The sequence below is a fragment of the Penicillium coprophilum genome, assembly GCF_028826855.1.
Source record: "Penicillium coprophilum strain IBT 35676 chromosome Unknown utg000005l_segment0_segment0, whole genome shotgun sequence".
NCBI classification, from domain to species: domain Eukaryota; kingdom Fungi; phylum Ascomycota; class Eurotiomycetes; order Eurotiales; family Aspergillaceae; genus Penicillium; species Penicillium coprophilum.
The window spans coordinates 2,516,009-2,543,646 of record NW_026622724.1 but is presented as its reverse complement, the minus strand read 5'-3'; the positions used below and the strand labels follow the sequence as shown (position 1 = coordinate 2,543,646).

The following is a 27,638-nucleotide window of genomic DNA, read 5'->3' as shown; positions in this document are numbered from 1 at the left end:
TTAACAATTGTCATATTATTAGCCTACAATGTCTCTCTCCAACAAGCTCCCCATTACTGACGTCGACCTCAAGGGCAAGCGTGTCTTGATCCGGGTAAGCTCCCACCCTGATCGCGCTTCTCCATTCGTCCCTAACTGATTGGAATAGGTTGACTTCAATGTCCCTCTGGATGAGAACAAGAACGTTACCAACCCCCAGCGCATCGTTGGTGCCCTGCCCACCATCAAGTATGCCATCGACAACGGTGCCAAGGCCGTTGTACTCATGTCCCACCTTGGCCGCCCCGATGGCAAGGTCAACCCCAAGTACAGCTTGAAGCCCGTTGTTCCTGTGCTTGAGAAGCTTCTCGGCAAGAGCGTCACCTTCACCGAGGACTGCGTTGGCCCCAAGACCGAGGAGACCGTGAACAGTGCTTCCGATGGTCAGGTCATTCTTCTTGAGAACCTGCGTTTCCACGCCGAGGAGGAGGGCAGCTCTAAGGATGCCGAGGGCAAGAAGGTCAAGGCCGACAAGGCCGATGTTGATGCCTTCCGCAAGGGCCTCACTGCCCTCGGTGATGTTTACGTCAGTATGTTACACCGCGATTAGATCCCGATTTCCTGTCGTTCTTTTGTTTCTAACATCAAGCCAGACGACGCTTTCGGTACCGCACACCGCGCACACAGCTCCATGGTTGGCGTGGACCTTCCCCAGAAGGCCGCTGGTTTCCTCGTGAAGAAGGAGCTGGAGTACTTCGCCAAGGCTCTTGAGAGCCCTGCCCGCCCCTTCCTCGCCATCCTCGGCGGTGCCAAGGTCTCTGACAAGATCCAGCTGATCGACAACCTCCTGCCCAAGGTTGACAGCCTCATCATTACCGGCGGAATGGCCTTCACCTTTAAGAAGACTCTTGAGAACGTCAAGATCGGCAACTCTCTCTTCGACGAGGCCGGCAGCAAGATTGTCGGCGACATCGTCGAGAAGGCCAAGAAGTACAACGTCGAGATCGTCCTTCCCGTTGACTATGTCACCGCTGATAAGTTCTCTGCCGATGCCACCGTTGGTTCCGCTACCGACGCCACCGGTATCCCCGACGGTTTCATGGGTCTGGATGTTGGCCCCGAGAGCATCAAGTCTTACGAGAAGACCATTGGGGAGGCCAAGACCATCCTCTGGAACGGTCCCCCCGGTGTTTTCGAGCTCAAGCCCTTCGCCAAGGCCACCGAGGCTACCCTCGATGCTGCTGTCAAGGCTGCCCAGTCCGGCTCCATCGTCATCATCGGCGGTGGTGATACCGCTACTGTGGCCGCCAAGTACAAGGCTGAGGACAAGATCTCCCACGTCTCGACTGGTGGCGGTGCCTCGCTCGAGCTTCTCGAGGGCAAGGAGCTGCCCGGTGTCGCTGCTCTGTCCAGTAAGTAAATGATGAAAAATAAGATGGCGAGGGAAGAGTCTACATTGACTCTCCTTTCGTCCCGCATGTTTATGAAACTGTAATGTACACAGCCAATGAATTTCCTTTAATTACAGACTATTTTCTTTATCTTAAAATACCTCCATTTTGCTCCTAGGCTGAATAACTAAGTGTGATGTTCAGGTACGAAACCGAAACTTTAGCCACGAAATCGAGACCTGTGATGGATTCTCATGTATGTAGACGAGAGTAAATACCTACGATCAATGAATAGCACAAAAACGCCACAGTAACATGTATATGGGATTGAACTATGCCACTGCCATTAACAACTCCCCCTCGCAACCCTAGCTGATACGTCCGTTCATCCTCCTACAAATACCACTTTTAGGTCCGTGGAGAATCAGAAGCTCTGATATTGGATTATCAAAGAGAACATCATGATAGTAAGCCCGAAAGCAAGATAAGCGCTCCGAGTAATGAATCGTAAAAAAAAAGTTCAAAAAGGACCATGTCTCATTTCCACCCTCGACAAGCTCCCGACAAATGCATGTGGCAATTATTGTTCTGAATCCTCCCATTGGTTCCAAAGACAGGGGGTATAGTGTGCGAGATGAAATGGCCAGCCAACTCGATAATGGACCCATCCCGAAATCCGACGCGGGGATTATCTATTTTTGGTACGCTTGTCCAGGTTCGTCTAGCTTTAAGCCGAGGCTTCGACTTTCTTCAATTCTTCCCTGTATGAGGTGATGGATGTTAGTGGATGCGGTGAAAGAGGGGAAGCTGTCAGCTTTGGAGAAGTGGGATTGGGGGGGGATTGAGCGCTAGGGGCGGTGTAGATATGATTTTGAAAGAGGATTTGCAGGAAAGGATTATGGTGTAAGGGGTGTCTGAGGTTGAGGGATGTGTAGTGAAAGGCGAACTCACTGGAGCTGCTTTGAGAAGTCCTCCGCCGCATCATCGTCATCCCAGCTCTCTTCCCACAGATGCTCGCTACCGCCATTTGCTGCCGAGCCAGAGGTCTGCTCGGCTTCTTCTTGGGGCCAGTCTGGGTGTCGTATAGTTAGCTTCGTTGCTCTAGGGAAGCGCTTGAGTGCTTGATCGATACCTTCAACGGGGAAATCCTCGAACTCGTCATCTTCCTCTAGGACTTGGGGCTTTGTTTGTGATGGGGGCTGCTCTGTGGCATCGGTCTTCTGGGTAGTTGGGTTTGACATTGTGGAAGATGCTGACCGGAGAGGATCAATGGTAGATAGGTGGGAGATGTGAATGTGGATGTGGCAGCTTTGAGGTCGGAGGTCGGAGGTTTTACTTAGTAAGAACGCCGATAAGGCGATAACGATGATGTAGTTGGGAGCCAACCTTGGAAAGCAGTGCAGCTGTGGGATTTTAAATGAAAGAAATGAGAAAACTGAATAGTGAGATCGAAGAAGAGAGCAGAAAAGAATGGGATATTACAGAATCATTTAAAATAATTGGATCAAAGGTCGAGTTGACCACAAAAGAAGAGGTTTGCGGAGCTACCGGCGAAAAGAATCCCAGAGAGCCTCAGCATTAGAGGTGTGATATTACTTCCCATCTTCCCCCTCCGTCATCCTTTCCCTCTCCACTCCTTTGTATTCTCCCTTTCCCCCTTTGTTATTCTCTCTGAGATGTTCTCGTCTGTCGCCTTTCCGCTATCGCACCGTTGACATTCTTCCCGATCCGGTGTCTCTTTTCGGCTTGCTCGGATTGCCCTGACCCTGACTTGGGGTAATCGTGGACTTTGTGTTTCCATTGAAAAAAATCCATTCTACATTTTCAAACCCCAACAATTTTCGCCATGTTGCGAGTCGGGTCCTGGTTGTACGGCAAGAAGCCGGGGCAGTCTGTGGACTCGCAGGTTGAGTTGAAAGACTGTGAGTTGTGCGATATACCCTGGGAGAGTCCATAGTTTTTGGTTATTTGACTGTGTGCTGACCGCGCTATTCTGAGCCAGTACACGAGGCGATGACAGGTATGTCCTATGACAAGCTGCGCAGTCTTTAGGCACCGACTAATATCATGCCCAACTAGCGGCAACGCTGATTCTTAATGATGATGTTGATGGTGCGGAGACTGGTCTCTCTACGGGCACTTCGTCTTTTCATAATGTGGGTGATCGTCGCTGTCACTATGAGCTATGCTGTAGCACGGACCTTGAGCAAAGATATTGACCCTCGATCAAATAGTTGGGTAAAGGCGTGGTCGCATTCGTCCGGGCGACATTAGGCTTCGAGCAGGAGATTATGCGACAAGGTTCATGATTATTTATTCTCTAAATCCACAGTTTCTGACAATTCCGCAGCATCCGAGCGCCTTTACGAAGCAGAAACCAGCGCGGCAAACGACCAAAGTCGGTGCCAGCAAAACGCCCAAGCGCCAAATGCCTTTCACTCCGATATCTATGCTCCGGGTACGGAATACGCCTTGTGCCAAGCAATCGCCCAATTGATGAGCGCGGTTGTTGGAGTACTGAATGAAAGCCTGACAGAAAGCATCAAAGCATTCTATCGGCTGAGAAAGGCGTATATCGCACTGGACGCTATCATGAAGATGGAAGAGAAGTTTATGGAGCAGAGAAATATACACAAAGTTCTACTGCCCACTGCGAATGATCTCACAGGCTCGAGCGTTGCATGCGCAGACACAAAGTCGGAATCGGCCAGTCTTTCGTCGAAGAAAAGCGCAAAAGGAGCTACCATCGACCAAACTGAGCTCAATTCGTCAATGAACGGATTAGCTATCTCCCCCAGAACCACATCTCCAGGTGCCTCAACCGGCACTTCCACACCTCTGAAGCATATCCACCACGACCCCGATTCGGACATCTTCAAAAACGAAATTGATGTCTTTGTGCACTCTGGTGCCAACTTCTGCTTCGGAATTCTACTTCTACTGATCTCCATGGTCCCACCCGCATTCAGCAAGCTTCTTTCCATTATTGGCTTCCACGGCGACAAGCAACGAGGGTTGAGAATGCTTTGGCAAGCTAGCAAGTTCCATAACCTTATCGGTGCTATGGCTGCCTTGGCACTGCTAGGATATTATAATGGGTTTGTTCGATACTGCGACATTATGCCAGACCCAACTCCTGGCGAGACCGACGTCGAGGGATACCCGCAGGAGAGACTGGCTGCGTTACTGGCGGAGATGCGCTCTCGGTTCCCCAGCAGTCGACTCTGGATGCTTGAAGAATCGCGGATGTTGGGCGCTAATAAGGATCTTGACAGCGCTCTGGCACTGTTGTCCACAGGAAACAAAAGCCCGCTCAAACAGGTCGAGGGGCTATGTGTGTTCGAGAAGAGTTTGAACGCACTGTTCCTCCACAGATATGATGTCTGCGCTGACGCATTCCTCGAGGTAAGACTCTATTCGGTGATTTTTGAACCATCAAGCTAATCTTTTCAGTGCGTTGAACTTAACTCGTGGTCTCGCTCGCTGTATTACTACATCGCTGGGTCGTGCCATGTTGCCCTGTATCGACAATCACTCCATGATCCAAAGCTTGCAGAGGAACATGCCAAGAAGGCCACCGTATACATGCGGAAGGCACCCGAATTCGCCGGTAAAAAGCGATTCATGGCTAGACAACTGCCATTTGATATCTTTGTGACCCGCAAACTTGCTAAATTGGAGGCGCGTGCCAAAGAATGGAATGTGCCTTTTGTGGATGCGATTGGGGTCGATCCCATCGAAGAAATGATCTTCTTCTGGAACGGACACAGTCGCATGACCAACGAGCAGCTGGAAGAATCTCTGACCAGGCTACAATGGTGCGAAAGCGAAAACAACAAGACATGGTCTCGCGAGGGGACCGAAGAAAAGGCGATCCTGGAGCTCCTTCGGGCTGCCGTGTTGCGGTCCCTGTGCAGACACGGCGAGGCGAAAAAGCTCCTGCAGACTCGCGTCTTGAACCACGACAAGGCTCTGTTCAAGGCTCACCTGAAGGATGACTGGGTCCACCCAGTGGCGCATTTTGAGATGGCCGCCAACTTCTGGATGGAACGTCCCACATACCAAACCCTTCATGGGATTACTACTTGCCCCAAGGCGTTGGACGAAGCCGAAGCGTCCATGGCATCTGGGGGGACGAGCACAGAGGTCGAGAGAAAGCAAGTACTTGAGTGCAAGAAATACCTCGATTATGCTGCTCGCTGGGAGACCTACGAGCTCGACGCTCGTATTGGACTCAAGGTTACTGCTGCGCTCGAAGCGGTTGACAAATGGGAGAACATGCATCCGACAGTCTAATGGCGGTTATTATTTCTGTTTCAATCCTTTGGGCAACGTCCCTGTTAATAGCCGACCTGCATGCCTTATGTGTAGCATATACGCATAGAGTATAAGTAGATGTTAGGGTTAGATGTTTAACGATGTTCTTTTTATGTCTTTCTTTACATCTTTTCCCCCTTCACATCAGTACAATGATGTCATGTGATGTAGAAAACGAGGATAATTGGATAACTCAACCTCAACCTCAACCTCCAACCTCCATCTTCCGTTGTGCTTATATTGTCCAATTCTGTATACCCGGTCGACGAAGCGTGAAAAGTCAATTCTTGGACGTGGATTTGATTGGCTCCATCAGACCTAGACAGCGTTCCACTTATGTGACAGTCGCCACTTCGGCGCCATGCCACCAAGGCCGAACCCCCATATTCCTCCACAGTCCTGGGCCGGAGAGATATGCCTCGGTGCTTCAGTGGTGATGCCGAAATAAAGCTACTGGCATGTTGGCATATCTTCAAAAAAAACTCATTGGGTAGCGAGATCGGCAAGGAGACAGATCCTGCCATCGGATAACACGGCTTTTGTCATCGGAGGTCCGAAAGCTTGAAAACGAATAAAATGGATTCACATCCCCAGATATCTATCAGCCTTACAACATACAGTCCCAAACACAGATTCCCGTTGGAGAATTTTCGTCATATCCACCTCTTATCTCCGAGATTCATATCTTTTTTTTCCATTTCCAAACTTTTCGTAACTTAGTCTACTCCATCTATCTTATTTCGCATATTCCACCTTCCCCAGCTTCAGCGCTGGCTCTGCGATATTTCAGCCAATGACTCGTGCGTGATAATGGGTGAACAGACAGAACATGATTATCGCACCAGCATATCTAGCGCAGATATCGAGCTGCATCGCAGTGCCGATGGGACAGATGGAATCGTATTGGAAAAGCAAAGCACTGCGACATCGGGGTATTCGGCCTTTCAACAGCGCACGCAGTCAATAGTTTCGCGCATTCGGAGTCGAGACCCTGGCCAGACGGCACAATTCAATCATCCACTCACCAATACCAAGACAAGTCCCGATGTCATCGTCGATTTTGATGGGGCAGACGATCCTTATAGACCGTTGAACTGGAGTTTTCGGAAAAAAGCTATCACGACTGTGTTGTATGGATTAACTACCATGGGTATGTCTGCGCGGCAAATTATCGGGGAAATTGATTGTGACGCTAATCGTTATCGATAGGTTCGACTTGGGCGAGTTCAATGTAAGTCCATTGTTTTGGGCCTCACGGTGTATATATCAAACTAAGTATGGTGTTAGTTACTCGACAGGCCAGGCAGAGATCAGCAAGGAGTTCGGCGTCTCGAATGAGGTCGCTACACTCGGCACCTCATTACTTTTGTTCGGCATGGGATTGGGCCCGTTAATATGGGCGCCTCTGTCTGAGTTATATGGACGAAAAGCGGCAGTTTTACCGCCATACTTTCTAGCAGCGATCTTTTCGTTCGCGACTGCTACCGCGAAAGACGTGCAGACTATTATGATCACTCGATTCTTTACGGGCTTTTTCGGTTCAGCCCCTGTTACCAACACCGGCGGAGTCCTGAGTGATATCTGGACCGCTGAAGAGCGAGGCGCTGCCATTGTCGGCTATGCCATGGCCGTGGTGGGTGGGCCTGTCATTGGACCTATCGCAGGCGGTGCCATCGTTCAGAGCGATCTGGGATGGCGCTGGACAGAATATGTGAGTCGTCCACACTTTGAGGTTAAAGTTCGAATCATGCTAACTTCTACTAGATCACCGGTATCATGATGATGTTCTTCCTAACTATGGATCTCCTCTTCATCGACGAGAGCTACCCGCCAGCACTCCTAGTCTACAAAGCGCGTCGACTCCGCTTCGAAAGCGGCAACTGGGCCCTCCATGCCCGCCATGAAGAGTGGGACGTGACGCTCAAAGAAATAGGCAACAAGTACCTCATCCGTCCTTTCCAACTCCTCGCAACCCCAATTTGCTTCCTCGTCGCCCTCTACGCATCATTCGTCTACGGTATCCTCTACCTCAGTCTAGCAGCCTTCCCAATCGTCTTCCAGGAAGTCCGCGGTTGGAATCAAGTTGTCGGCGCCCTCCCGTTCCTCGCTTACCTAGTCGGTATCTTAATGGGCGCGGGCATCAACCTATCCAACCAGATGTTCTACATAAAACGCTTCAAAGCGAACAACAATCGTCCCGTCCCCGAAGCTCGTCTCCCGCCTATGATGATCGGCTCTGTGCTCTTTGCTGCTGGCATGTTCGTCTTCGGTTGGACAAGCCCAAAGCACATACACTGGATCTGTCCTAATATCGGTGCGGTCATGATGGGCTTCGGTTTTTTCACGATCTTTCAGGCAGCTATCAACTACCTCATCGATACCTTCCAAAAATACTCCGCTAGCGCAATCGCTGCGAACACTTTCTTGCGCTCCATGTTCGCCGGGGGCTTCCCACTTTTTACAACCGCCATGTTCCATAATCTTGGTGTTCCTTGGGCTGCTAGCGTGTTGGGTTTTATTTCTGTTGCTCTCATCCCTATTCCATACCTGTTCTACAGGTACGGGAAGCAGATCCGAGCGCGCGGGACGTGGTCGCGAGACTCTGTTTAGGGTTCGACTAAATAATTGCTGTGTGTTTTCATTCTACATCTTATCCTTGGATCCCATCCCCTGCACTGATGATACCCTTCGAGACTCGGCCATCCCAGATTGAATCAAATTTTTTTCTACGAGCCTACTACATCCGGACGCAGTCTGAGAGGTCTAATGTACTACTCTACTGCATGGAGGATATTCAATAGACAGGTTTCCGCGTATAAGATTATAACAAAGAAGAAGCAAGCAGAAAGACAGCTGTGTAAACAAAACAAAAAGAATTTAAAGAGCGAAGATGGTGAGTATGCTATATGTACTCAATCCAGAGGCCACAAAAGCCAAAACCGTACAAAATAATTGAAGACATACAAAAAATCACCAATGGGACTTTTTTTGGGTGGTTTTGTGCTTTTCCGTTTGAGGTCAACACTTGTTTTTCCCTTTTTTTTTTTCTGCTTTTCTCTGTTTTTGCTTCGCGAATTTAAGCTCGACTGGAGATCACGCTGTTTCGCCCAGTCAGCCTTCGCGCAATGGTCATGGCCCTGGCCCATGTCTTCTTCTTTTCTACACGAGCGACAGGATCAGGCGATGCAGCACCGGTAGCAAGGAGCTCCGTTGGAACATCATCCTGGTGCTTGGCATTATGCAAAGCCAGCACGGCCATTTGGCCAAGGAAAGATGGGTGTTCAATGAGATCCTCGAGGCGGACCTTCAGACCCTCTTGCTCAAGAAGCCAGGTAAGTTGGGCTAGGTTGAAGATATCACCGCCGAGATCAAAGAAGGACGAATCCAACTGGAAGGCAGATTCATGGCTTGGTTTGTCAGCTTCTGGGTCGACGCGAGCTGTGGTCGTGCGGCTGGGTAGGACCTGGTGCCACGAGCGAGAGAGAATATCCGAATGCACAAGCAGCTCAGCGATAGAGCGCGACTTGAGATGGGCGCTGAGGAAGTTCTCGTCTGTTGGCCGAGGCAGGTCGTCGATTGTCTGAGGCGGCAGAGAGCATAGCATGCTTGCCGAGGGAAGGGAGGCGGTTGGGTTTGCGACGAGGGATTGGGCAATCTCACAGGCCATGTCAAGAACCTTGTTTGCGAAGGATGGCATTATAGGTCCCTTTTCGGAGTATCCCAGGGTGACATCGAGACCACGTTCGCCGGAGGGGCGAGACACCATGGTTAGATCGGCTAGGTTGTCATTAACGCCGACGCCACCCATGCGGTACTTGTTGTTGTCAAGCTCCATGGTGCCCTCGTAGTCAACGTTCTGGTGGAAGACCGAGGTGGTGAAGTAGGTCCAGTCAGGCCACTCGGTACATTGCTTGATGATTTCGCGGAAGCCGAGAGACTCAAAAGGCATGTTGGCGACCTGCTGATCTTGGAGGTAACGGAAGAGATCGACGCCGGTCCATTTCTCGTTGAGCTTCACGCGCACCGGGATGACATTGACACAGGGGCCAACAGTGTTTTCAATACCGGGTACTGTGGCGTTACGGCCGCTGATGGTCAGACCAAAGACAACATCTGACTGAGCAGTAAGTTTGGCAAGTGCCAGAGCCCAGGCAGCCTGCATGACAGTCGCGATAGTGACATTTCCAAGGGCAGTCGGCGAAATTTCAATCTTTCTGTGAATTTCGGTGAATGCTCCAATGTTTTGGAACATGCTGGTACCATTTCTGTGGACGACTTGAGTCATGCGAGAGCCCTTGAGAAGATTGGTCCAGTGGCGGTAATGGTCTGGAGTGATTGTTCCTGGCAGTTGTCGCAAGTAGCCAGCGAAAGGAGTAACCGGTGGCAGCGGGGTGCCTTCATATCCGTGCTTAAGGGCAGACATGATCTTTGGCAAACACACTCCATCGTACTGAGTATGCGACAGGCGGATGAGGATACGGTGCTGGTCACTGCCCTTTTTCTTAACAACGTAGAACTGCACGTACTGCTCGCCTTCGCGCGGTCCATATTCGCGATCCCTCTGTTGAAGGGTCATGGTGAATTCATCCAGAGCGCGGTCTGTCTCATAAACAAAGATGCTGGGACGAATCTTGCGCAACACAACCTGGAAGAACTGGTCATGGAAGCACACAAAGACTGTGCGCAGGATATCAAACGCAGCGACAACCTTCAAGCAACTCTCGCGAAGGCGTCTTAAGTCCAAGGGACCATTGCCTTCCAGATAGAAGTAGTTAAGCATCCATCGGGACTTGAACAGAGTTGCCGTCAGAGACATTGCCTGGAAGTCAGTGACGGGGAGAACATCGGCGATGCCACCCTTGAAGACACCAATCTTTGGGCAGATACCGCTCTGCACCGCGGCATCGTCAACACACGATGGCCTGAGAACCTCGAGGCTCTCTGAAGAGGGGCTAGGCCCCAGTGTCGTTGGTGTGATATTGATCAAATCACTATCGACCTCCTTGTGACCGCCGGATTTGAGATCGACATTCAGCATCTGCTGAGTAACATTGGCGGCTTGCACTGTTGTCAGCATATCCTCGAAGACAGGATTGTTGAAGACATCTGCAACAGTAAGGACCAGGCCCTCTTCGCGAGCGGCACTGACCATCTTCATAGCAGTGATGCTGTCACCACCCAACTTGAAGAAGCTATCCTGGTGTCTCACCACATTAGGCGAGAGACCAAGAGCTGTGCTCCAAAGATTCCACAATTTCTTTTCCACCTCAGCCGATAGCCCGTCCTCACTGGGACGGGAAGTTCCCTGGAGAATCACTCGAATCATCCTCTCCTTGCATACCTAACTGGTACGGTGATTCGGTTATGGCAGCACTGTGACCCCCATAGCCGGACAACCCATCCGTACGAATGGGAGGCACCGTCAGTTTTCCTTCCCTCAACATCCGACCAATAATTTCATGAACACGGTCATCAATGAGTTTCTGAATAGCAGCACTATCAATCGCATCGCCGGTCGGCTTTGCCTTTTCGGCCAGTGTGGTTTGGGAATTGCCCCAATCCACTGACTCGGGTTCAGCCTCGGGAGCGAATGTGGACTGTGACAGGGTCGCAGATGGGGATTCAATGAAGCCAGTGAATACTTTGGCGATGGTGTCAGCCAAACACTGTGCCTCATCATCAGACACAATATCGTTCCAGTATCTCAAAAGAATACCCTCCTGGCCTCGTGCAATCTCAACGTTCACAGTGACGGCATACTGATTTGGTTAGTAGTTAAAACCATCGTTGATAGGATTGGTACTCACCTCGCTCGGGTCATGTGCGTGCTGAAGATTGAAAGACAATCCCTTGTCCTTAGGACCACCCGCAACGGAGTGGTTTTGGATTGACAAGGTAGTATTGAAGAGGGACTGTCCCTGCCAGCCAAGCTCATGCTGGATGCTCGCCAGAGAGCAGCTTTGATGGGGAATGCATCGAATATAATCATCTTGAACATTCTTGGACACATCCGTCAGAGTTTGCTGGTCAGAGAATTGGACTCGGCAACAGAGCATGTTAATAAATATTCCAACCATGTCCTGAATACCGTTGACAGGGGCATCGCGACCGGCAGAAAGATATCCGAAACAAACGTCATCAGAACCAGTGAACTGTCGGAGAACAAGAGCCCAGGCGGACAGCGTCAAATTGGCGAGAGTCACAGAGCTGCGCTCGCAGAACTTGAGTAGCTCAGGGAATCGCTGGAAGTTCATCATGACACCCTTGAGTTCTCTCTTGGATTCGAACACAGCTGTTGGGGCGAGGTGACATGGGTGGACTCCGCCTAGGTATTGTTTCCAGTGACTGAGAGCTTCGCTCTGGCTTTGTGTTCTGATAAATCTGATGTAGTCGCTGAAGCGAGGTCCTGAACCCTCGGGAATCTTTTGCTCGTAGGCAAGGGTAAGGTCACGGAGAAGTACATCTACCGAGCCACCGTCGATGATGGCATGATTGATCTCCAGCTTCAGGATCACTCGTCCGGTGTTTGTTTTGCAAACAGTCAGTTGATGAGAAAGCTTTGTTTGGCGCATCGCGTTCAAGTCGCGAAGGGAAATAGCAGCCAATTTCTCCTCAACCTGTGAGTCGCGACATTCCACACGGAGGATATTGCCTGAGAGGCTCTTGAGCACCAGTTGATCGAATGATCCACCAGTGTAGTTGCTATCGATGAAGATAGTCCGCAGAACAGGATGCCGATCGACAAGGGTCTGCCAGGCGTGAGCAACTCCTTCGGCATCGACCGTGCCAGATTTGCCATCTTTAATCTCAAACACCGTATGGAACATGTAGGCATTGGGATCCCGGAGCTGGCTGAGCAACAGGCCCTCCTGCATGGGGGAGCAGGGATAAATGTCCTCGACTTGATCCTTGTTCCGGATGCCAGCCTTGCGGAAGGTGCTGGTGGTGAGCATTTGAAGGCCGTGGTAGTTGATTGGGAGGAGGGGGTAATCGCTAAGGGTGGGCTCTGGAGTCGCCGTTTTCAGAGTGAGAATATCCTTTTCGAGAGTCTGCTTGCACTGGAGGATCCATCGGTGAATTGAGCCCTCATGCTGCATTTTGTTGCTGTAGGTGAATGCAACATTCAAGCGTTCCTTGATGACAATGGCAGACACTTCAAATAGAGCAAAACGAGCTGTCCGAGGGCCCATATCACCTGCAACGGCAAAGTCTGAGCTGTCAAAGACACTTCCATGGTGTTGGAACAACGAATCCTCCCGCTCAAGTTGCTGCATTTTGCCCAGGTAGTTGAAGAGGATCTCCATCGGGACAGGGAAATCAGTAGCCTGGTCCTGGAGTAGACTTTTGGCGAAGTAAGGACGGCCATTGTCTGCTATCTTTCGTCTGGTATCCTTGACACGCTTGATAATGTCGTTGAGAGCACCTTTTCTTGTTAGCTTTCCATCCGCGAAATGAGGTTTCAAAAACTTACGAGCTTCCGAGCCCACTAACAAAGGGGCCATGGTGGTGAACCATCCAACTGTTCTCGAAAGGTCAATGTCGGCTTCCCAGGGTTCTCTGCCATGCCCTTCGTTGTAAATAGTTGGCATCCTGCGATCAGTGAAAGTGCGACCAAAGGAATGAATGATGGCAGACAGCAAGATGTCAACGGTGTCAGTCCGGAAGACACTGTGGCAACCGTCAAGGATAAATTTGGTAGAATCCTCGCCCAATGTGAAGGATTCCATCTTGATATCGCCATACACATTTGGTGAGTCTTGCATGCCCCAGTAAGGCAAATTTGGCTTCTCGGGGGTGAAAGGCAGTGCAATAGTCGCATCGTGCGTCTTGGCTCTCTCTGTTTGCATGCCACACCAGCTTTGGAAGGACAATGCCTTGTCAAGTGAGAGGGATCCGGAGACAACGAGCTCTTCGAGGTCCTGGAGGACGATGCGCCACGATACCATATCAATGCAGAGATGGTGAGCGACGAGGAACAAGACCTGGCCACCGGCGCGAAGGTTAAAGAGATCAGCTGCCATAATAGGTCCATTGACAGGATCCAGGCAGGTTTGACTGTCAGCAATCTTCGTAACCATCGCCCGGGTATCCTGAACCGAGTGAACGCGGAATCGGAAAGATTCATCAACCTCCTGTGAACCAGAGTTAGAACGTGTTGAATGAGGCTTTTGGAGTGAGCTTACAGCCGTAGTTTTCTGTTGCCAGGTGCCGCCACTAGATTTGCCGAAGCGTGCACGGAACATGCCATGCTGGCTAACAACAGCCTTGAGAGCGCGCTTGAGCACCTCGCCCTCACAACGGCGAGCGATGCGAACAGTGATACTTTGGTTGAAACGAGCGTCTCCTTTGAAAGCGGTTGAGCTCTGGAAGTAGAGCCTCTGAACAGGCGAAAGCGCAAAGCCTTCACCAGACTTTTCTTCACGGTGAGAGACAGGTGCTTTGGAACTGGCAGTTTGAGCAAGTTCCTTGACAGATTTGCTCTGCAGAATGTCGTGGAGCGTCAGAACAAGTCCCTGCTTGCGAGCACGAGAAATAACAGCCATTCCAGTAATGCTGTCGCCCCCTGTAAAACCCAGTTAGCATACTCACTGTTTCGGAGATGACATGATGCTTACCCAAGCTAACAAAAGAACGGTCCACATTGACCTTCTCTACGGAGATATTCAAAACCTGTGCGAAGATTTCACGGACAATGTTGAGCGGGCCATTGTTCTCGTCCTTTTCTTGCAATTTCTCTTCAGTCTTGCCACGCTTGATGCGATCATAATCCGCCATGATGCGTTCGTACGATGAATCATCAATATTCTCAACCCAAGCGGTGATCTTCTTGCGGTCGAGCTTCCCGGAAACAAGCATGGGGAGCTTTTTAATGAGAGCCCAAGTCTGCGGGACCATGTAAATAGGAAGCTGGTTCTCAAGATTCTGCTGGACTCCGACCAGCTCGTTGTAAGCATGACGCTCAAGCTCATCCTGATCAACAAGCTCACAGGGCTTATCGGAAATTAACTTGGTATCAGCTGCGACACTGTTCAAAGACATGACAGTTACCAGGCGCTGCTTGAGCGGGCCATTCTTGGGTAGAACGACGACAGCGTGACGGGTATGGGTATCCTCAGAAAGGCGATGCTCGATCTCGCCAAGCTCCATCCGTTGACCATGCAACTTGACCTGATGATCTTTGCGGCTAATGTACTGAATAGAACCATCCGGACTGTAGTAGCAAAGATCACCAGTCTTATAAATTCTGCGAGGACCCGGTACCACAGACGTGAAGTCTTTGCTCCAGGCTGGGTCCGAGGTAAATGCTTCTGCGTTTTTCTCGGGGTTCTTGAGATACTCCCTAGCCAAAGGAGCGCCTTCGAGGGCAAGTTCGCCGACTGCACCCAGTGGAGTCAGCCGATCATGGTTGTCGGGGTCAACAATCCAGGTGAGGGTGCTTGGAATGCCATAACCGATACGACCGGGGTCACGGTTGGCGGCCACTGCAGTATCAACCACAGCAAAGATGCAGGTTTCCGTGGGTCCATACCCGTTCATGAGATGAACGGCATTGGCCCACTTGGTGATGACTTCATTAGACATCTTCTCACCGCCACAAACGAGGTGCTTCAGGGAGGGGACCGAGGTAGGCTCAATGATGCTTGCGATTGAGGGAGTTAGGAAAGTCCAACTGACATTGAGTCGGCGAATTGCGCCGGCAACATCATTGAGACGATCATCCTCACTGGGCACACAGATTGTACCGCCCACCATGAGGATCGCGAGGGTCTCCATAACAGCAGCGTCAAAAGTGAGGGAGGCAAATTGGAATACCCTCGAAGTCGCATCCATGCGGACCCACGGCGCGAATGCCATGATACTGCTGACCACGTTGCGGTGCTCAACAATGATCCCCTTGGCTCGACCGGTGCTACCGGATGTGAACAGAGCATAAGCCATGTTGTGGGGCTTGACTTCAGTGCGTCGACGGAGAGATGACTTGAGACTGCCATATGCCTTGATGGTCTCCTTGCTGATAGGGATAACAGTCTTCACAACTCGGCTGTAGCGGTTTGTGTAGTTAGGGGTACACAATATCATGTTGGCACCGACGTCGGCAAGGATCTCCTCGTGCCGCGAGGTAGGGTGGGAGGGATCTAGAGGCACGTACCCACCGCCAGCGATGAGAATACTGATGAGCGTGACCATTGCCCAAGCAGACTTGTCCAGACAAACTGGAACGAACACTTCTGGGCCAACTCCACGAGAGACCAGGTAGTTGGCGAAGCCGGATGCGAGATCCCAGAATTCACTGTAGGTAAGATCGCCATCCCAGGCACATACAGCCTGGGCATTTGGAGTCTCATCACATCGATCACGAATGAGATCTTGAACAGTCCGTTCCACTGTGAGCGGGGTGCGCTGGTTCCATGTACCAATTTCAGCCTTGTCTTCGGGGCTGATGACCTCCAGTTCTTCGAGCTTGCTCGTACTGTTCTTAGGCATGTTGATCAATTGCTGTAGCACATGCGCAAATTGCTCGGTAATGCGCTTGGTCTGCCATCCGTTGATGACAAGCTCATCGTGGTGGACTGTGAATGAGATGCTCGTCTTGGTGACACCACATTCGACGACAAGAGGGTGAGTGAAGAAGTCTTCGCTTGTTTGACGTTTCTCGTCGATCCAGATCTTATTGTCAAGCTCGCCGTCACCTGGCTGGATGACAAGGAGGTTTTTGAAGTCGCAGCCCGTGGAGGTATCCTTGTTTAGCTGCCGGATTCGCTGAAGACCGGAGTGCAAGTGCGGAATCATCTCGGTAGTTGACTGGTGAATATTCTGCAAGTACTGCAGGGTAGACATTCCATTGTCAACCTGGACGCGAGTGGGGACAGTGGTTAGAACAGGACCGGCAATATCCGCAACACCGGGAAGATCGATGTTTCTGCCCGACAAAGTCTCGCCAAAACAGACATCACCAGAGGCAGTGTGGGTGGCAATGACGATTGCCCAAGCAGCGCGCATGAGGACAGGGATTGTGAAGTCGACGCTACTACGGGCGCGGGAAATCTTCATGCTGTGGTGCTGGGTGTTACCAGCACGCATGGCACCAGGCAGCGCGTTCTTGTTGAGGGGGAAGGGAGTGCTCGACAGATCAGCCAGATAAGACTTCCAGAAAGCGTCCGACTTCTCCATATCTTTCTTCGCCAAGTAATCAATGAACAAGCTGTAAGGGGTACCAGCGCGCTTGGTCTGCGATGCGAAGTAGTTCTCTTCAACCTTGCGGAATACCAAAGGAATACTCCATCCGTCATAAAGTGCGTGATGAACAGACCACACGAAGTAGCTAGCAGGCGAGCCACGAGGCTGCACAATGGCGTAAGCAGTCAGCGGTGCTCCGTTCTCCTTGGGAAGGTTAAGGAAGTCGTCAGGCAGAGCATCGAATGACTCTGCTTCGATCCATGAGATAGGGGCATCTTTCAAGACAACCTGAGCAAAGTTCATAGCTTCGGTGTGAACAATGCGAGTGCGAAGAATTTCCAAGTCGGCCACGGTTTGTTGCCAGGCCTGCTTGAATCGGCCAACATCAATTCCAGCAGCAAGGCGGAACGAGGGCTGAGCAACATAAGCACCACTATGCTTGATAGAGAGCGTTAGAAGGCCTTCCTGCACAGCACTGCACGGGTAAACGTCGCTGATGAGGTCCCTGGACAATTCGCAGTTATCGGTGACTTCATCCATCACACTCTCAAGGTCGACTCCAGATGGTACCAATGAGAATGCCTTGATATGTTCTTTCTGAACTTCAGCGGCTCCGTCAGACACGACACAGCTTTTAGCCATATCGATCAAGATTGGGGAGTTGAAAATGGTAGAGACGGTAAGTTCAATGCCTTCTGCTTGAGCAGCGCCGACGAGGTTCATGGCGGACAAGGAGTCACCGCCTAGGCCAAAGAAGCTGTCATCGGCCGTCACAGAGCCGGCTTCAAGTTCAAGGGTCTTCTCCACAAGAGCCACCAGCTTGATTTCGAGGCCGGTAGCTGAAGAAGCCTCCCTTCTGTCGGAGGTCTCGAATGTAATGTAAGACTTGAGAGTCTCCTTAGACAAAGTTTGGACCATGGCCCGCAGTCTTCGGCGATCGATCTTTCCTGAGGAAGTGAAGGGCAAGTTGCGGATAGGGAAAAAGAGACGGGGCATCATGCTCTGGGGGAGAAGCTCGGGTAAAGAGCCCTTCAACTTCTGAATGACATCCATGTTAGACACAGAAATGGGCAGTAGGAGAGGATCGGCTCCGGGAATAGTGGGAGTGAATTGATCGCTGCTGCCACCATTTGAATCTGGATCATGAACGGTGAAGAATGCAGCGAGGCCCTTAGCGATGGTGCGTTCCTCGGGAACCACCACATCAACCGCAACCTGAGAATCTTCAGGCAAACAACGGAGACACTGTTGTTCTATCTCTTCCAGTTCAATTCGTTGGCCATTGAACTTGATCTGAGTGTCTTTGCGGGAGATGAAGGCCAGGCTGCCATCGCTGTTGTACCGGACAAGATCGCCAGTGCGGTAGTGGCGATCATTGCGTTTAAACACGCCTTGTAACCCAGGGTGGCGACTCCAAACAGGATTCTCGAAGAAAGAGGCCTTGGTCTTCTCTTCGTTGGCAAGGTATCCACGGGCAATGTTGCTTCCTTCGAGGATCAACTCGCCAACAGCGCCAACGGGTAGTAGACGGTGAGAGTTATTCGGGTCCGCAATCCATATTCTGCAGTTCGGTGCTGTTCCAATGGACGTGGGATCATTGTTCACACGGTTACCATCCCAATCGACCTTTACACCAATTGTGGCAACGACACTGGCCTCGGAGGGGCCATAGGCATTGATAACGCACCGATCAGCCCAGCGGTCGATGTGGTTGGCGGGCATCTTTTCACCGCCTGTGACGATTACCTTGAGGGTGGGGACATTCGTCGGCTCGAGGGTGTTGACAATAGCAGGAGGCGCCGTCATGAAGGTGGCTTCCATACGGCGGATAGCACCAGCCAGGTTATTCATACGTTCCTCCTCACTGGGAATACAGACACAGCCACCGGTCATGAGAGTCATCATGATCTCGAGAATGCTAACATCAAATGTATAGTTAGAGAACTGCAGAATACGGCTTGTAGAGTTCATGTGCAGGGAGTCGATCATGGCGATCGCTGTGGTACTCAAGCCAGTATGCTCAACAACTGTCGCTTTCGGCTTTCCAGTGGTGCCGGAGGTAAAAATGGCATATGCAGCATTGTCCGGCGTAGGACGAACACCAGGCAAGGCCAAAGGTGAGTCAGAAAGTTGGGAGATTGAAGTCTGACAAACAGCGAAAGCTTTTTCGCACAGCTTCGAAACTTTGGTGTGGAGTGAAGATGAGCATAAAACAAGTTGAGTGCCGATTTCTTCTATAAGCATCTTCAGTCGGGAATCGGGGTGCGTTGGGTCAATGGAAACGAAAACTCCACCGGCCTTGAGAATAGCTAGCTGGGCAACGACAGCCCAAGCCGACTTCTCGAAACAGAGGACAACAAAGACTTCAGGTCTGACTCCAATACTGGACAGATGGCGGGCCAAGCGACTCGATACAATTTCAAGCTGTCCATAAGTGAAATTCTTATCCCAGGAGCAGATGGCTTCTGCGCGAGGGTGGAGCAGAGCCTGCTGCTGAATGAGCTCGTTGGCGCACTTCTCTACTCTGGGAGGAGATGCAGCGTTCCAATCGCGGATCTGACTGACAGAGCGTTCCGGTAACACGTTGATATCTCCGACCGTACGGTCATGGAGGTTTTGAGCTATCAGATCGTCTAGGACTTGATCAAATACGTCCATCAAATGGCTGGCCTGGAAGGAGGGAAGGGTTTCTGAAGAGTAGTTGAAGTGGATCACGGCATGTGAATGCGAGACTTCGGCATCAACCAAGATCTTGTAAGTACCAAAGGTGGTTGGCTCACGGGTACATTCTTTGGAGAGATTGGAGGCAGTACGGTATATCATGGAGGTGTTGAAGAGGGTTATATCATCAAGTCCAAGGTGATGCCTGACGGCGTCCAAGGGAGCGGCGTTCATCAAACTGTTATCATAGTCCTTCTTTGCTTGTTGGAGAGTATCGTACAGCTTTCGGTCGTTCTGTACGAGGAAACGGCAGGTGGCAACGCCTTCGGCGTCCAATTTGGTCTCCGCATCGAAGGCGGAATATCCGAAGCACACATCATCGGAGCCAGTGTACCACCGGAGGACAACTGCCCATGCAAACTGGAAGATAGTTTCCATAGGAATGCCAGAGATTCTGCTGAAGGCATGGATGTTGGCTGTCTGCTTATTGAGTGTGCGGGTGGAGCGGCCATCATCGATTGCCTCGTGGGAGAGTGCCGGGAAAACACAGGGTTCGAGATCGGCAAGATATTGCTTCCAGAAAGCGATTTTGGGCTCGGAGAGGCTGGCTTGGCGTGGATGGCGGTTTCCAGCCTTGGATTCATGCCAATGTTTGATGTCGAAAGTCTCGACAGCGCTGCTTGAAAGCGCTTGCGTTTCGGCTTGCAGGGCCTGGCGATTTAGCTTTCCAGAGATGGTTAAGGGGAGAGAGGAAATGGGGATGTAGAAACTAGGAACCTTGCTACCAGGAAGACTGGTACTCAACTTGGCATGAAGATTAGAGATGTAGTCTTTCAACTTAGAACTCGCGGGCTGGAGGACACGATCCTCGAAGGTAACCGGGGTGTCCGAGGCGACGACAAAAGCAACAAGAGCATTAGTCCTCATATTTTCACGTTGCAGTGGCACGCTCTGTACAACACACTGCTTCTTGTGGTCGAGCAAAGCATCTATGCGTGTCTGGGTCTGAACAAGCTCGCTAGCCAAGCCTGATTCAATTTTATCATTCTTTCGGCCGACGAAAACCAAGGAGCCATCGGAGTTGTACCGAACAAGATCCCCAGTCTTGAACAAGCGGTGTTTGCTCTCTACTCCAAACCAAGAACTGTTCTCGAAGAAGTCGCGGCTCTCAGTGGACTGATCACCGAGGTAGCCACGGGCAAGCACAGGGCCCTCGAGTACCAATTCTCCAACGCTACCGATCGGAACAAGACGATCGTGATTGGATTGGTCGACAATCCACGAGAGACAAGAAGTACTTTTGCCGATGAGGGTAGACTCATTTTCGTGCTGAGAACAGAATACGTGGAAGCAAGCGGCGGAGCTCTCAGACGTTCCATACAAGACCTGCAATTGGAGATCGTCAGTCTGCCAGTGGTCCAGGACACTCTGAGAAACAGCTTCACCACCCAGGGCAATAGAGCGCAACGCTGGAACATCCTTGGGTGAGAAAAAGCTTGCAGCTGTCGGGGTAATGCTGGCAACATTAACATGTAGTGCGTTGATAGAGGTTGCCAAGTTGAGAGGGTCAATATCAGCAGGGATGCACACGCAGCCACCCCACATGAAAGTGCCGAATGCCTCGAGGATGAATGCATCGGATGTATGAGGTGCGAACTGCAGAGTCCTAGAGACATCTGCGATCGCCATTGTAGTAGCGAATGCCTCCGCCCGGGTCATGACAGTTGAATGGTCAAGTACGACACTCTTAGCCGGACCAGATGTCCCAGCAGTCATTGCGACATATGCAATGTCGGACGATTGTGCCACGGGGTTGAGAACCTCATCTGTAAGGTACTCGAGTAGAGACTCGCTGACGGGGATCACGTAGGGTACAGCATCTTCCAGGATCTGCGCGTTCTCCGGGGAAGCCAAGGCGACTTGCACGGCGTTGTCGGCAATCCACCTCTCAACAAGAGTCAGGCTCCCGGGTGTGTCAACTGGAATGCAGCCACCTCCGGCTTTCATGACTGCCAATGTGGAGACCATGTTCCACACAGACTTCTCGAAGGAGATGGGGATCACAGTGCCAGGACCGACACCGAAGGTAACCAGGTAACTTGCCAAGCGGGAAGAAAATTGATCTAGCTTTGAGTAAGTCAGGTTCCCATCCCAAGCAGTGACAGCCAACGCATCAGGCCGCTTTTTGGCCATCTCCTGAACAACGTGGTGGGCGCACTTCTCAAATGGCTTGGGTGTCTTGCTGTTCCAAGCCATGATCTGAGCTCGGTTCTCTTCGCTCAAGTTGTCGAGCTGACGGATTTCACCGTCGATGTTCGACACAATATTCTCTAGGCAACGGAGATATGTGTTGGCCACATTGACAGCCTGTGAATCAGAGAGGTTGGTAGTCCAGTAGTTTAGTTCGATGCGAGCCGTGGTGTCCATGGCCTCAATGTTGATGAAAACCGGGAACTCAGCAGGATCGTGGATCGAACCAACCTCAACGCACTGGATATCACTACTGACAGCATCCTTAGAACTTGGAAGCCTGCGGTAGGAGACACCGGAATTGAAAAGATTGGTGTCGGACAGCTTCAAAGCATGCTGGATGTCAATGAGCGAAGTGTGGCGGTAGGGCAGACTCTCTATGTAGTCGTTCTGTATTTGATGTAAAACATCACTGAGCGTTGCCTTATCAGAGACCTTCATGCGGCAGACTAGAAGATTGATGACCGGTCCAACAACCCACTGGACACCGTCAGCAGACACGTCACGCAGGGATGCCATGTAGCTGAAGGAAACGTCGTCAGTTCCACAGAAGGCGCGGAGCGTAAGGCCCCACGCCGCATTAAAGACATTTGCGAGAGTGATTCCATGTTTCTCACAGACCGTTTGGAGTTCAGTGAGTGCTCCAAATTTGACAGGAATGGACCGAAGTGCCTTTGCCGACTGCTGGCCGTCGGTGAGGGCAGGGAAGTGACACGGCTTGGCTTGGTTCAAATATGAGCTCCAGTAATTAATACTGGCTTCCTTCGGCGCATCCTGAAGGTATTGCATATAATCCCTGAACAGAGGCTGGGGAATTTCCTCGAGTCTGCCAGCGTATGCGAGCTGCAGGTCACGGAAGATGATCGAGATCGAGTTACCATCCATCGCGGCATGACTGAGCTCAATGCGGGCAAACAGTCTGCCAGTGGGTGTCTGGCAAATAGTGAAACGATACGCCGGTTCCGGCTCACTGTAATCTTTAGGGTCTTCCCTATCAAAGGTAGCCAGTACGTCATCGTCCCCTGAAGACCGCAAGAAGACAGGAGTAGCATCACAACTCTTCAGTACAACCTGGCAGAAGGGGTCCCGAGGGGTGAGATTCTCAACGAAGATCGTGCGGAACATGGCGTGATGAGAAACTACCTGCTGCCATGCATTGACTAGACGATCGAGGTTGGGCTCGCTGGATCCGGTAGCTGCAATTTCGAAAGTGTCGTGTACGGCATAGTAGGAGCTATCTCGCTTGCGACCAAGGAGAATACCCTGCTGCATGCGAGAGCAAGGATAGATATCCTCGACAAGGTCTGGGGACTCGATACCCATAGCAGGCAGCTTCTCATGAAGCAACTTGTCCAAGGTAGGGTAGCTCAACGAGAGCATGGGGAACGAGCTCAGAGTCATACGGGGTGCAAGGGTAGGAAGCTTCTCAGCAAGATTTACTAGCAGCTCCTGGCATTCGGAAACCCATCGGTGAATGCGACTTTGGTGCTGCATAAATTTGTTGAAAGAGAAGTTGAATCGAACCTTTCCAGCCACAACCATCGCTGAGATCTCGAACAGACCGAAGCGGGGAGTATTGGCACCAAAGTCAGCGGCACCGCCTCCTTGGCCAGCTTCTCCAGCCATCTGGTCAACAAGTTGGAAAAGACCATCTGTCCTCTGCAGATCTCGATGTTGGCCAACGTAGTTGAATGACATCTCGAAGGGGTGGGGGTGCTCCGAGTCCTGATTGTCCTGCGCTGGTAGAACGCGGCTGGCAAAATCTGCGCGACCATTGTCTGAGACACGACGGCGAAGATCCTTCACCTGGATGAGGGTATCAATGGGGTTGTCTGCCTTATATGCAGACACAAAAATTGGGTGCAAGATGGTAAACCAGCCAACGGTATGTGAGATATCAATGGAGGAGTCCCAGACCTCTCGTCCATGGCCTTCATTGTAGATCGTTGGAAGGGAACGATCCGGGAAGGCTCGACCAAACGAGTGAAGCATTGCTGCCAGGAAGAGGTCAATTGGCTCGGTGCCAAGAGCTTTGTGGCAATCCAGGAGAATGGCATTTGTGTGGGCTGAGTCAATTTCAAACGACGCACAATCCACATCACCATATGTAGTTTGAGTGTCCTTGAGACCCCAGTACCCAAAGTTGGGTGTAGTGAGAGCCTCGGTTGCAATCTTATGCTCCGCCCGTAGGGCGTTGCAGTGCTCATTCTGCAGGCGGCACCAGGTCTGGAACGGCAGGGAGCTGTCACTTGTTTCCGTCTTCTCGGGGTTCAAGATGATGTCTTCCAAGTCTTCCAAAATTATCCTCCAAGAGACAATGTCGACAACCAGGTGGTGAGCCGTCATTGACAGGACATTAGGCTGACCCTTCATCAAGAAATAATCGACAGCAAGTAACGGGCCAGAAAAGCAGTTGATGGAAGACTGACTGTCCGCAATATGGGGCTTGACCTCGTCCATGCTCACGAGAGTGTGCATCCGCCATCTGTAAGATCCTTTGATATCGCGAGTGATGTGTTGACTCGAAGCCGTTGCAAATCCAGTGTCCGTAAATCTTGCACGGAGCATGGAGTGCCGAGATACCAAAGCTTCGACAGCTTTGCGGAGGGCTTGTTCAGTGACAGGTTTATTCAATCGAGTAAGAATTCCTTGGTTGAAGTGCCCTTGGCCTTCTTTGCGTACGCCAAAGTGGAGGATCTGGATCGGGGACAGATTGAATGGTTCGTCAACGGCTTCTTCGTAAGTCGTGAGATGATCGATTATCTTTGCGCGAGTTGCGAGGTCGCGAATTGATTTGCTGCGGAGCAGCTCTTGTACAGAGAGGGAGAATCCTCTTTTCTTGCAGAGACCGATACATGTCATGGCTGCGATTGAATCACCACCAAGGGCGAGGAAGCTCTCGTTCAAATTGAGCTGGTTCGGGGGAATATTGAGGACACGGCTATATACAGCAGCCAAAGCTTCCTCTATATCGTTGCTGGGCTGCGAGGCCTCCGTGCCGACGATTGCGACAGAGGCATTTTTCTGAAGATCTGGATCACTTTCCATACCTGCGACCCAAGTGGAGATACCCTTGCGGTCTAGTTTCCCTGATGGTAGACGTGGAAGAGCTTCAACACACAACCAGACCGCAGGGACCATGTAAGTAGGGAGGCGGGCTGAAAGGCCCTCTCGGATACCGGGAACAAGCTCAGCCTTTTTCGAGGCGGAGACGAGTTTTAGAGGCTCCAAGTCCAAATCAGGTTGCTCTGCAAGTAATCCGGCAGGGGAGAGAACCGCGGCTAGGCGTCCCTTGGAGAATCCAGCCTTGGGGAAAAGAACAGAACAGTGAGTGACGTTCGAATCTTTGCTGAGCTGATTCTCAATTTCGCCGAGCTCGACTCGTTGGCCGTGAACCTTGACCTGTGTATCTTTCCGACCGATATAATTCAGGGCACCTGTGTCGGAGTTGTACCTAGCGAGGTCACCTGTCTTGTAGAATCTACGGTTGGAGCGACTTTCGGGGTCCAAGCTAGTCCACGCAGGGTCGTAAATGAACGATTCGTTTGTCTTGTGTGGGTTATTCACGTAGCACCGGGCCAGGGGTGGGCCTTCCAAAAGTAATTCTCCAGGGCAGCCCACGGGGACCAACTCATCGTGGTTATCAGCGTTCACGAGCCAAGCCCTCACACCAATGGGCAGGCCGATATCTTTACAATCTGTTTCAGGTGTGACATTGGAGTTGAGTACGGATGCCACACTAGCCTCGGTAGGTCCGTAACCATTGATCAGTTGGAGTCTCGACCAAGTGGCCAGTTGCGATTGCGACATTGCCTCCCCGGCCAGAACCAAACTCTCCAGTCCTGGGACACTGTCGATTTCAATAAAGCCGATGAATGATGGCGTGAAGCAGGCGTGATTGACTCGCATCTCGTTGATGGTAGTCACAATATCATTAAGACGAGCTTCCTCGCTTGGAATACAGACACATGCACCATGAATGAGTGGCGTCAAACACTCGGCCAAACTGGCATCGAATGTGTGGGCGGCAAATTGAAGGCATCGCGACTCGCGATGAATGTGCAGACCGGGCCCATGGTGCATGGCTCCAGACAGGAACGCGCGGTGCTCCAAGAGTGTACCCTGCGAAACACGATTCAGCTCAAGTCACATATCATTGTAGCAACCCCTACATGATTTTAATGAGAAATTACTAACCTTGGGTTCTCCTGTTGATCCAGAGGTAAACAGAACATAAGCCGCATTTTGACTTGTGACACCTGACGCAAGATCAACACTGTCTGTGGGATCAGACAGAGGATCTAATGTATCAGAACAGAGAGGTATTAAAGTGTTCACAATAGGACGAAGTTTTTCGGCAAGATGCTGGGAGCACAACACAACCGGGGCCTGAACCGATTGGATGAGAGCTTGAAGACGGGAAGTTGGGTGAGTCGGGTCCAATGGGACGAAGGCTCCGCCCGCCTTCATCACGCCAAGCATTGCGACGACGTTCCATTTCTGTAAAGTCAGCATGCACTCAATTCTTCTAGACATTAAATACTCGACTCACCGATTTTTCGAAACACAGAGCCACGCGGACTTCTGGCCCAACGCCCTGCATGCGAAGATAACATGCAAGCTTCGACGCTTGGTAGTCCAACTCGCCGAAGGTCAAACTTCCATCCCACGCACACACAGCCTCACGATCAGGTCCGCTAAGCATTTGATCATGAATAGCTTCGTGAATACAGCGATCGTGAAGCTTTGGAATAGTGGAGTTCCACTTGCGGATGCGTTGCCAGTCATTTTCGGAGAACAAATTAAGCTGGCTAATAGCGGTGTTCTCAGCGGAAAGGACTTTGGCAAGCAACTGCTCAAAAATGTTTGCAATACTCTTCATCTGCTCCCCAGACATGTCACCCTTGCGCCATTCAAGGAAGATGCTGATGTCTCCACGCAGCACCTTAACATGAAGGCGGACTTGACACTGCGTGCGTTGTTAGCCATTTCATTCTGCAATTCCATTGCCTATGCGTGAGTTGACTAACCTCCTCCGGGAGAGCCGGTGCCAGAATGGGTTTTGAAAGAGAAGCAGGCGGGTCATATGTACGCAGCATGTAGATGGTGTTGAAAGGAAGGTATGACTTGGAAGCGGCCTCCGAGCTTCCATGGCGGTTCGCACTACTTGCGCGCATCTTATCTACAATTTCTATGAGGGAGTCATTGTCGTTGATGGATATGCGGATCGTCGAGATGTTGACGTCCGTGGAACGCTGTACAGAAGATTTGGGAGAGTGGGGGTCGGCCTCGAGATGTTGGTAACCGAAGCAAATATCCTCGGAGCGGATATAGTAATGCAACAACAGAGCCCAAGTGGCTCGTAGGATTGGATCCAGACGGCCTTCGCTCCATGCGGTTAATAACTGCGCATGTTGAGCGGCCGTTGGTCTCGTCTTCATCGAGACTGGGCGTTTAGGCCCGTCAACCGTCGAAGCGAACCGAGGAAGATAGCATTTGGTGGATTGGGCCATGGCTTCTAGTGGCCGTATTCGTCCGTGCTGTCTTCTATTTCAGCTTCGTTTCGTGTTTTCCGGTCGATGGAGGGAGAGTGTGTGAGGGCCTGGGGTATAAAGGATCAACGACAGTATTCACTCAAGAGTTACTAGACTTGAGCGCCCGCGAACTGGGATAAGCTTGGTTATTTTAAAGAACTAGGTACAAGTCAATTTTTTTTCCTTTTTCCCTTTTTCTAAAAAAAAAGGTTTTAATTTCTTGAAACCTCGAAAAGCGCTATGTCCGGCGGCCTAAGACTGCATGGCCACGCTCTCCAAGAGTATCCAGTAATAAGGCACCAATGGCTTAGATCACAGACAAGTCGCT

The 27,638-nt window shown here is 51.1% G+C and overlaps 5 protein-coding genes across 5 annotated transcripts; 3 read left to right on the top strand and 2 right to left on the bottom strand.

The window, feature by feature from the left end:
• Positions 1–28: 28 nt before the first annotated feature.
• pgkA (phosphoglycerate kinase pgkA) lies at positions 29–1,399 on the top strand (the record flags this gene model as incomplete). Its single annotated transcript, XM_056679645.1, has 3 exons — positions 29–94; positions 149–569; positions 633–1,399. 3 exons carry the CDS (start codon positions 29–31, stop codon positions 1,397–1,399), a joined length of 1,254 nt encoding a protein of 417 aa, XP_056530017.1.
• Positions 1,400–2,097: 698 nt separating this feature from the next.
• On the bottom strand, positions 2,098–2,611 carry N7500_008500 (proteasome regulatory particle lid subunit SEM1; the record flags this gene model as incomplete). The annotated part of the gene is made up of 3 exons (XM_056679644.1): positions 2,098–2,131; positions 2,322–2,442; positions 2,503–2,611. 3 exons carry the CDS (start codon positions 2,609–2,611, stop codon positions 2,098–2,100), a joined length of 264 nt encoding a protein of 87 aa, XP_056530016.1.
• A 605-nt stretch (positions 2,612–3,216) lies between these two features.
• N7500_008499 (TTC39/IML2 family protein) lies at positions 3,217–5,666 on the top strand (the record flags this gene model as incomplete). Its single annotated transcript, XM_056679643.1, has 6 exons — positions 3,217–3,292; positions 3,373–3,390; positions 3,450–3,526; positions 3,605–3,671; positions 3,721–4,775; positions 4,824–5,666. 6 exons carry the CDS (start codon positions 3,217–3,219, stop codon positions 5,664–5,666), a joined length of 2,136 nt encoding a protein of 711 aa, XP_056530015.1.
• Positions 5,667–6,497: 831 nt separating this feature from the next.
• Positions 6,498–8,297, top strand: N7500_008498 (MFS transporter; the record flags this gene model as incomplete). The annotated part of the gene is made up of 4 exons (XM_056679642.1): positions 6,498–6,837; positions 6,897–6,918; positions 6,975–7,398; positions 7,452–8,297. The coding sequence occupies 4 exons, from the start codon at positions 6,498–6,500 to the stop codon at positions 8,295–8,297; spliced, it is 1,632 nt and encodes a 543-aa protein (XP_056530014.1).
• Positions 8,298–8,763: 466 nt separating this feature from the next.
• nrps1 (uncharacterized protein) lies at positions 8,764–27,289 on the bottom strand (the record flags this gene model as incomplete). Its single annotated transcript, XM_056679641.1, has 8 exons — positions 8,764–10,975; positions 11,034–11,446; positions 11,495–13,819; positions 13,871–14,250; positions 14,303–25,898; positions 25,974–26,276; positions 26,329–26,745; positions 26,807–27,289. The coding sequence occupies 8 exons, from the start codon at positions 27,287–27,289 to the stop codon at positions 8,764–8,766; spliced, it is 18,129 nt and encodes a 6,042-aa protein (XP_056530013.1).
• Positions 27,290–27,638: the final 349 nt, after the last annotated feature.